Source organism: Octopus bimaculoides, chromosome 2, assembly GCF_001194135.2.
Source record: "Octopus bimaculoides isolate UCB-OBI-ISO-001 chromosome 2, ASM119413v2, whole genome shotgun sequence".
Taxonomy (NCBI): domain Eukaryota; kingdom Metazoa; phylum Mollusca; class Cephalopoda; order Octopoda; family Octopodidae; genus Octopus; species Octopus bimaculoides.
This window is the reverse complement of record NC_068982.1, coordinates 15,176,137-15,186,355: the sequence shown is the minus strand read 5'-3', so window position 1 is coordinate 15,186,355 and position 10,219 is coordinate 15,176,137. Positions and strand designations below refer to the sequence as shown.

Genomic DNA, 10,219 nt, shown 5'->3' with positions numbered 1-10,219 from the left:
ATAAGGATAGCTGTGTGAAAAAGTGCCACACCCTAGCAGTTGAGGGAGCCTGTGGAAGAGGTAGACCCAGGAAGACCTGGGATGAGGTGGTGAAGTACGACCTTCGAACTTTAGGCCTCACCGAGGCAGTGACTAGTGACCGGGACCTTTGGAAATATGCAGTACGTGAGAAGACCTGGCAAGCCAAGTGAGAGCATAATCTGTGGCCTCTGCCAGAAGTGTAGCCAGCTCACTTATTCGTATCTTTACTTCATTGGACACTAAACTCTGCTTGCGAAGACCTGTTGAGGCAAGTGAATTTAAAATCGAAATCAAACCAAATTCGACGACTAGCACCCATGCCAACCTCTCCTTCATTGGGAACTAAACTCTGCTTGCAAAGACCTGTTGGGGCGAGTGAAATCAAAATCATAATTGAACCATATTCGATGACTGGCACCTGTGCCATTGGTGCACTAACAGCACTGTCCAAGCGTGATTATTGCCAGAGCAGCTGTCTTGCTTCCGTGCTAGTGGCACATAAATAGCACCATTTGAGTGTGATCATTACCAGTGTCGCCTTACTGGCACTTGTGCCAGTGGCATGTTAGAAAATCATTTGAGTGAGGCCATTGCCAGTGCTGCTGGACTGGCTCCTGTGCAGGTGGCACATAAAAAACACCATTTTGAGCGTGGCTGTTGCCAGTACAGCCTGACTGGCCCTCATGCCAGTGGCACATAAAAGCACCCACTACATTATCAGAGTGGTTGGCGTTAGGAAGGGCATCCAGCTGTAGAAACTCTGCCAGATCAGATTGGAGCCTGGTGCAGCCATCCGGTTCACCAGTACTCAGTCAAATTGTCCAACCCATGCTAGCATGAAAATCGGATGTTAAAAGATGAGGATGATGATATCTGTGTGTGTCTTGTTTGTCCCACCATCATCACTTGACAACTGATGTTGTTGTGTTTACATCCCTGTAACTTAGCGGTTCAGCAAGAGAGACCGATAGAATAAGTCCTGAGGTTGGTTTGTTCAACCAAAGGCGGTGCTCCAGCATGGCCACAGTCAAAATTCCTGAAACAAATAACAGAATAAAAGACTAAAAAAATCACATCGTCATCATCATCATCATCATTTAACATCCATTTTCCATGCTGGCATGGGTTGAACGGTTTAACAGGAGCTGGCCAGTTGAAGAGCACCTGAAGGTTCCATGTCTGTTTTGGCATAGTCTCTATGGCTTGATGCCCTTCCTAATGCCAACCACTTTACAGAGTGCACTGGGTGGTTTTATACAGCACAGGCAAGGGTGCTTTTACATGGCATCAGCATCCATGAGCCTGCAAGATTAGGAATGCTCAGCTGAAGAGGGATGCAGGGGACATGCCTGTATGCAAAGACAACCACAATTTTACTTAGCTTTATGTGTCTCCTCACAGCAAACCACCAGGAGTCTCGGTCCCCTATCATCCCCTCTGTAAGGCCCAACATCCGAAGATTCTTTCTCACAACTTCATCCCACATTCTTCTATAAGGAAAATATGCCTCCTAAGACAATTCCTGCTGGCAAAGTCTTTCAATGTTTGAGTATATATATGACAGTGTTAAACATTACTGTTTATACCTATACGTGGTCTGATCAATAAGTATCCAGACTGTAGCCATGGTAATGAAGCTAAAGCACACTGAGTGAAGCTGCTTGGCACTGATTGACCTTGAATTCTGGTCTGAATGCTCACTAAGTTTTAATGTTTTATCTCACTTCCGCTGTTTAGAAGGAAGGTGTGTAGTGTGTGATCATCACACTGATCATGACAGAGAAAGTTGAGCAGAGAATCTGCATCAAATTTTGCCAAAAGCTTGGTGATACCTGCTCAGAGGCCTAAGCAAAGTTTTCAAAGAGTTTTCATTGTTTTTGACACAATCATCTATAGCTTGATGCCCTTCCTAATGCCAACCACTTTACAGAGTGCACTGGGTGGTTTTATACAGCACAGGCAAGGGTGCTTTTTGCATGGCACCAGCACCTATGAGCCCATAAGAATTAGGGATGCTCAGCTGGAGAGGGATGCTGGGGACATACCTGTATGCAAGGACAACCTCAGTTTTACTGAGCTCAACATGTCTTTTCAAGCACAGCAAACTGGCCCCCTGTCATCCTCTCTGTGAGTCCCAATGTCTCTGGATCCTTTCTCACCACTTCGTCTCACGTCTTCCTGGGTCTACCCCTTCCATATGTTCTCTCTACGATTAGAGATAGGCACTTCTTGATGCTACTGTCTTCACTCATACATGTTATTAAAATTTCAAAGCTACAAGATAATGCCTGATTAATTCAAACCAGTGTGAATAAATAAGCATTACATTTGAGGGAGTAATCTGAATACTGAAGGGTTAATCGTAATAGGTCCACTGCTCGATCGGAGCTGGCCTGGGGCTAAACAGCAACAGGAAAAGTGGGGAAACTAGACATTGCTGTCATAAATACATGCATCCACTTGTTATCTTCATAGTAAGCCACATGTTGAAAGTTATATTGTTTTCATTACAGCTCCTTCTCTTCTGCTTCCACCACCACCACCTCCTCCTCCTCCACCACCAATAACAACAACAGCAGCAACAACAACAGCAGCAACAACAACAACAACAGCAGCGGAATTAACAACAACAACATCGTCGTCATCGTCATCATCGTCGTCGTCATCATCATCATCATCATCATCATCATCAGTAGTAGCAGCAGCAGCAGAGTCAATAAATGAATTAGTCGGGCTCACCAATCAATCAGGGTCAGAAAGTACTGAACCTATAGAGTCTGTCTTTGTGGTGTCCTTAGAAGACAAAGCACTTTCGTCTGTGGAAGGTACCTGTGCAAAGAAAACGGAAGGTTCCTGTGCAAAAAAAACGGAAGGAAATGCTTCTTCAAATAAAAGTAATTTTTCTTGTAAAATTTGTCATAGAGAATTCACTCAAAAAGGTAATATAGATTTGATTTTTTATATTGTTGTTATTATTATTATTATTATTATTATTGTTCAGTAGTTTTATTTTTATAACATGCTTTCACTTCACTACCGAGCGCAGCTCTGTGCGCCTTGGGTATGTGCTGTGGTTTGCTGGTGCTCTTATGGTTACTGTATTGAAAGTGTTTTGCATAGGATGTGTGCAGTGCCCAGTAGTGCAATTTTCTGTATGTTATATATATTTGTAAGTCCTGGTGTTTTTGTTATGTATTTGTCTGAATATTTTTTTATTACACCTAAGGCACCTACTATGGTAGGAATTATTTCTGGTTTTAGATTCCACATTCGAGTTACCTCTATTTCCAGATCTTTGTATTTTGAAAGTTTCTCCATTTCTTTTAGAGAAATGTTGTCATCTGAAGGTATTGATACATCAATTAGAAAGCATTTTTTTTCTTCATGATCCCTGACAACTATATCTGGCCTATTGGCCTTAATTTCTCTATCTGTGTGTATTGGCATATCTCAGAGTATGGTTACTTTCTCGTTTTCTGTGACCTTTTCTGGCATGTGCCTATACCATCTCTTTTCTGTTGTTGTTGTTGTTGTTATTATTATGTTATTCTGTTGTTATTATCATTATTATTATTATTATTAGTAGTAGTAGTAGTAGTAGTAGTATTTAAGGCGGTGAGCTGGCAGAATCGTTAGCATGCTGGATGAAATGCTTTGAGGTATTTCACTCATCACTCCATTCTGAATTCAAATTCTGCCGCTTTCCATGCTGGCATGAGTTTGACAGTTTGATTGAGGACTAGTGAACCAGAGGCTGCACCAGGCTCAATCAAATCTGATTTTACATATTTATGTAACCTATTAAATTATTGCCTTATTCTTAAGAGCTAATTGTTTTAATTCATTAATATTTTTTGTGGAAGGGGACAACAAGAATGGATATATATATATATATATATATATATAAAACATTGTCTCCTTCATTGGACACTAAACTCAGCTTGCGAAGACCTATTGGGGCAAGCGAAAGTGAAATAGTGATGGCACCTGTGCCCAGCATCGCCTTCCTGGCACTGGTGCCAGTAGCACGTTTAAAGACATTCAAGCGAGATCGTTGCCAGTGCCGCTGGACTGGCTCCTGTGCAGGTGGCACGTAAAATACACCATTTTGAGCTTGGTCATTGCCAGTACCGCCTGACTGGCCTTCATGCCGGTGGCACGTAAAAGCACCCACTATACTCTCAGAGTGGTTGGCGTTAGGAAGGGCATCCAGCTGTAGAAACTCTGCCAGATCAGATTGGAGCCTGGTGTAGCCATCTAGTTCACCAGTCCTCAGTCAAATCGTCCAACCCATGCTAGCATGGAAAGCGGACGTTAAACGATGATGATGATGATGGTGGTGGTGGTGATATATATATATATATATATGCGATCCGAAATGGTTTGTAGAATGAGGGAATTGTTAATGTAAGGACCAAAATACGGTTCACCAGCCTCTGTGCCAGCTGTCTAGCTGCATTAAATCCAAGACTTGCCCTACCCATTTCACCTGTTGCTAGAACCTACTGTTAAAGCCCTGTCTCACACGTGCATATGTATTTTATTTATTTCAGGCAATCTCAAAGTACACATGAGAGTACATACAGGAGAAAAACCATTTCAGTGCAGTTTTAATGGTTGTGCAAAACGTTTTCGAAACAATGAAAGTTTGCGAAGACATAATCTTGTTCACTTAGGTTTGTGTTTTGATTTTCTTTAGTTGTGATTATCATTTTTTCCCCCCGTCTTCCTCTTTCAACAAATTTCCTAGTCTTACATTAATAATGAAATTATTGTGTGCAGTGCTCAGGTGCACTACAACTCATCGAAGGTATATGTACAGTACATAGAATTATGTACAAAAGTCAGGAAAGTAAACAGTGTATGTGAGTCATGATATACATGTGTGCATGTGTATGGAGGGGGGTGGATATCAGGTGTAGTGTTGACGAATTTCAGGAAGCATGGAGGTTTTAAAGGATGCAATGTCTCAGCAACTAACAATTGATGCAGGTAGTTTGTTCCACGCTTCAGCAATTCTGAGTGTGAAAAAAATGTTTCTGAAAGTCATGGGAGCTGTGCTGTTTTCTGACTTTGTAGGCATGCCCATGTGTGTTAGACACATGGAGCTCAAAAAAGTGCTCAAGGTGGTTGTTGGCACAATGATTTAAACCAATGTACTTCCTCTCCCGATGTCAATATTCTCCTTCTCCCAAATAAATCAATTATTATTTCATTTAACAACCTTTTAAAATAATCTTTTTCATTTTTTTCTTTTCCCTTTCATAAAATTATGCAGGAATCAAACCTTTTGCATGTGAAATATGTGATAACAAGTTCTCGAGTAAAATAAGCTTGTTGGAACATGTAGCAATTCATACCAACTCCAAGCCACATGTTTGTCATATTTGTCAGCTTCCTTTCCGTCAGATTAGTTGTCTACGACGCCATCTCATCACTCACTCTTCAGAGAAACCCTTTGAGTGCAACCAATGTGGCCAGAAGTTTTCTCAGATGGTGTATCTAAAATCTCATTCTAAAGTACATACAGGTATCTTTCAGTTTTCCTATTTTCATTAATTTTCTAACTAAAACCTGTTCGGCATTTTCTTTAATTGAAAATGTGTATAAATGTTGCTTCATTGTCGAATTAGGTTTGCAAGATTCTTGATGTGAGTTTGTGTGTTGGGTGGGTCATTTCACCAATGATAACACATGCACAGGTTCAATTCCACTTAATTGTTTATCAGTTAAATATTTAACCAACTCGTTAACTAATTGATTGTTTAATGTGCTAGTTAAAAAGTCAGTCAGTGACTTTCTCTCTCATTCCAAGGTTTGCAAGGTCCCTAGATAAGTTTTGGTTTTCCTTTTAATAAACGGCATGGTTGATGCCAGTGCTGGCTGACTGGTCCTGTGCCGGTGGCATGTAAAAAGCACCATTCAAGCGTGGTCATTGCTAGTGCCACCTGACTGACCCTCGTGCCAGTGGCATGTAAAAAGCACCCACTACACTCTCGGAGTGGTTGGTGTTGGGAAGGGCACCCAGCTGTAGAAACATTGCCAGATTGGATTGGATTGGAGCCTGGTGCAGCCTTCTGGCTTGCCAGCCCTCAATTAGACCGTCCAACCCATGCTAGCATGGAAAGCAGACATTAAACGATGACAATGATGATGATGATGATGAACCATACCAGCAAACTTGTTTGCTATGCTGCACTGGGGAAATATTTATGGAACTGATTTGTGTCTTACAAGATTTGTGTCTTGCATGAATATGGCTAATGATAACTAATTAACAAATTTCATTAATATTCTCAAATGTACAGTTATTTTTGAAAACGTAAACTCAAACCATAAACTGTATAATCATGCAACTAACTTCCACTCCCTAAAATCACTGGCCTTGTGCCATAATTCGAAATTATTATTATTATTATTATTATTATTATTGAGTGAGAGAACAGTGCATGCCATCAAAGTGATTTGATATATTCCATATAAGTGAAATATAAAAAACACCTTAAAAGATCATTTTTTGGATCTGCTATAATCATTAACTCTAGCTTTTGAACCAACCATATTTGGCTCAAATATTCTTCCTGTTTTATATTCAAACTGGCCAGGTTTGGCCTCTCATACCTACCCTACAATGTCATACTAAAATAAATAATCATATCAAAATCTCAAGTGTTTTTTGGCATGGCATTATTAATAGTAATAATATTGGTTTCAAGTTAACGCATGAATAATTCAAAACTGAATAAATAAGCATTATATTAGACTGAGAAAAGTAACGAGTTGGCAGAATCATTAGTACGCTGGATGAAATGCTTCGTGGTAGTTTGCCCGTCGCTATGTTCTGAGTTCAAATTCCACCAAGGTTGACTTTGCCTTTCATCCTTTCGGAGTCAATAAAATAAGTACCAATGAAACACTGGGCTCAATGTGATCGACTAGTCCCCTCCCAACAAATTTGAGGCCTTGTGCCTATAATAGAAAGCAATATATTAGACAGAGTAAGCTGAATTCTAAAGGGTTTTAGCAAGATTATACTTTGATTGTGACAGTTTTCTTTTCTAAAATATGAACCTTTTAACATCAATTTTCAGGTGAAAAACCATTTGTCTGTGATCATTGCAACCGTGGGTTCGCTCACCAATCAGATGTAACAAGGCATAAAATCATTCATACAGGTGACTTTCTCCTTTATATAAACTTATTCTTCATGGTAGCCATTCATAATACTCAGTATTTTTTCTTGTTTTTTGTATATTTGTATTTATATTTTTAAGATATGTCAACTTCAATCTGTTCTTGTTACTAATTAAATTATTATTATTATTTCTTTCTGTGTAATACATTGGTACTCTTTGCATAAGGTCATATATATATATAACTATGTATATAACTGCAGATATAACTGTTTAAAGGATAAACCTATTATAATGGATAATATAATGTGATGTAATCTTGGGACTGGCAATATTTGCGGCTGAAGATAGCTTTAAACCATCCTTTATATCAACAATATATACTGATGTAATGACAGATTGTGTATAAAGCTTGAAACATGTGTACCGCGATATCCTTTGTGTTCTGTTTTCAATTTACATTTGATATATTCTTTCACCTCTGCCACTATTTGGCATATACAGGTGCTTACACTTATCAAGTATTACCTCTAAACTTACAGTACCTACGTGATATATATATATATAAGCATATAATTAGCATTAAAAGCACCCTTCAGTCGTTGGGCAATATGCTATGCTTGTGAAGACCTGTTGAACCAAGTGAAATAGTAGTCGTGGCCGATGCCAGTGCTGTATGACTGGCACTTAAAAAGCACAGTTCAAGCGTGGCGGATGACAATGCTGCCTGGCTGGCCCCCGTGCCAGTGGCACATGAAAGCCCACACTCTTGGAATGGTTGGTGTTAGGAAAGGCATCCAGCTGTAGCAACCTTGCCAAATCAGATTGGAGCCTGGTGCAGCCTCCCAGCTTGCCTGTTCTCGGTCAAATCATCCACACAAATTTAGTGGGAAGGGTAAAATCAACTAAAGCAGCCACAAGTACTCAAACAGTTTTTTTCTTTTTTTTTAATCCAAGAAACTGCTAACGATATTAATGACAATGTTGATAATTTCATGTAAATAAGATTTTTTTTTTTTTTTTTTTTCAGGAAAGAAGCCATTTGTTTGTAATTTATGCCATGCACGATTTAGTGACCCTTCCAGCAAAAGACGCCATGTTAAAGAACATTTGGGTTCGAAACCCTACACTTGTGAACTGTGTGGTGATTCTTTTAAAAGGGCTGGACAATTAAAGGTCCATACGACACGTAAGCATTCAGAACATGAGAGCAATTTTAAGATTTCTAAACAAGAAGCCAAATCTACCTCCCAATTATCATATAAGGAAAATGAGAGAAATCAAGCTGGAGCTGTTTCTCGAGTTGCTGTAGACAATAAACCAACAGCCTATCATAAAAAATTAGCCCAAATAGTTGAAGGATTAACAGGCAGTGAAGTGACACATATAGCCACTCCAGTGAACAGTGGGGATGTTATCTTAGAAGAAACAGATGGTTCGAGTTCACAGACTGTGGCTCAGGTGGTAGCTACGGCAATGCAGTCTGCTGGCATCGGCACTATCTCTGAAAACGAACGAGAGCAGTTCTCAGCTATGTGCCAAGCTGCATCACAAGAACACTCTGCCAACTATGACAACACGGCAAATCAGATTGCTGCAACAATCGTTGAACAAGATCTCCCTTCGTTAATTGAAAACACTACTGATGGTGCCACAGTAATAACTATTGTCAGCTTGGAAGATGTTGAACAAAATCCCAATCAAACTTGTACAGAGCAAGTAGAGGTGCCAGTTGAATACGCTCAGCAACTTATAGAGAACGTAAAAGGTGAAGATAATCAGCCACATTTTGTTGAAGTTCAATTTGAAGAGAACAACGAGTCAGTGAAGCAGGAAGAAATAGCAACAGATTCCCAACATCTTCTACAAAGTGATAAACTTGAAGGTCCAGTAGATTTTGTATCGAAACCAGATTTCAGTAGCCAGGAATACTACGATTGGTTGTCTAACTTTACAGAAGTTTGCAAAGTAATGCCAATGCCATTGAGTCCTGATCTTTTCCAAAAGATCAGTCAAGTTCACAAGACCCTGTCTGATGTGATGGCAACACCAAGCGGTGTTTTAGCAGACAAAGACAATTTTAGAATTCTTATGTATATTTCAAGTGATCTCCATACAATCATCTGTGAACATTTATCATTTGTATTACAGAATTTAGACAGTGAAGAAAACACTCAAATGCAATAGTCTTTTATAAATTATGAAAAACAGTGGGTGCGAGGTTAAGGCTGGATGACTTTTTTAAGTTGTCTATGTAGAAAAGGAGATAATTTCACATGCCTCAACCTACCTGACAAACAAATAGCTTCCACTTGTCCTTGAAGGTCGAGTGGTTGGCAGTCATGAAAAGAATCTAACCATCAAAAGTGGGGAAAAGCATTGTTGGAACAATATGCATATGTATAAGTTTTTAAAAATGTAATTTCCCAACCACATGTGCATGATAAAACAAATAAAAATATAAATGGAAAGAACATCATTAAATTATATATTTCTTTAGTATTTGCAATGTGTAGTTTATCATAAATACTTGTTTAAAAATGCCAAAATAAAAATTGTGATTTTTACTGTAGATCTCAATGACCTGTTTTATTCTCAACAGGAAAACCTTTTTTTTGTTTTTGTTTTTTTGCTTTTTCATTCCCGTAGGATTTTCGAGTGAGATCGTTGCCAGTGCCCCTGGACTGGCCTGTGCGTGTGGCACATAAAAGACACCATTTCGAGCGTGGACGTTTTCGTACGGGTGACACGTAAAGGCACCCACTACACTCTCTGAGTGGTTGGCGTTAGGAAGGGCATCCAGCTGTAGAAACTCTGCCAAATCAGACTGGAGCCTGGTGTTGCCATCCGGTTTCACCAGTCCTCAGTCAAATCGTCCAACTCATGCTAGCATGGAAAGCGGACGTTAAACGATGATGATGATGATGATGATGATGATTCCATTGTTAGAAAATGCTGAAACGTGCAGAAGTTTATCCCAGTTTCATGGTACTGACCACTTGATGGACATTTGATTTTGCATTTTCTGACCACAAAATATGCTCAACCATACAAGTTAACAAAAC

The 10,219-nt window shown here is 39.5% G+C and overlaps 1 protein-coding gene across 1 annotated transcript in view; it reads left to right on the top strand.

Annotated features, from left to right (window-relative positions):
• Nucleotides 1-9,726, top strand: part of LOC106875998 (uncharacterized) — a 34,301-nt gene extending 24,575 nt beyond the window's left edge. Inside the window, exons 5-9 of the mRNA XM_052975658.1 lie at nucleotides 2,535-2,960; nucleotides 4,575-4,697; nucleotides 5,300-5,551; nucleotides 7,113-7,196; nucleotides 8,185-9,726. Coding sequence (XP_052831618.1) covers nucleotides 2,535-2,960; nucleotides 4,575-4,697; nucleotides 5,300-5,551; nucleotides 7,113-7,196; nucleotides 8,185-9,341 — 2,042 coding nt within the window. The 3' untranslated portion in view covers nucleotides 9,342-9,726. The remainder of the gene's footprint in view (nucleotides 1-2,534; nucleotides 2,961-4,574; nucleotides 4,698-5,299; nucleotides 5,552-7,112; nucleotides 7,197-8,184) is intronic.
• Nucleotides 9,727-10,219: the final 493 nt, after the last annotated feature.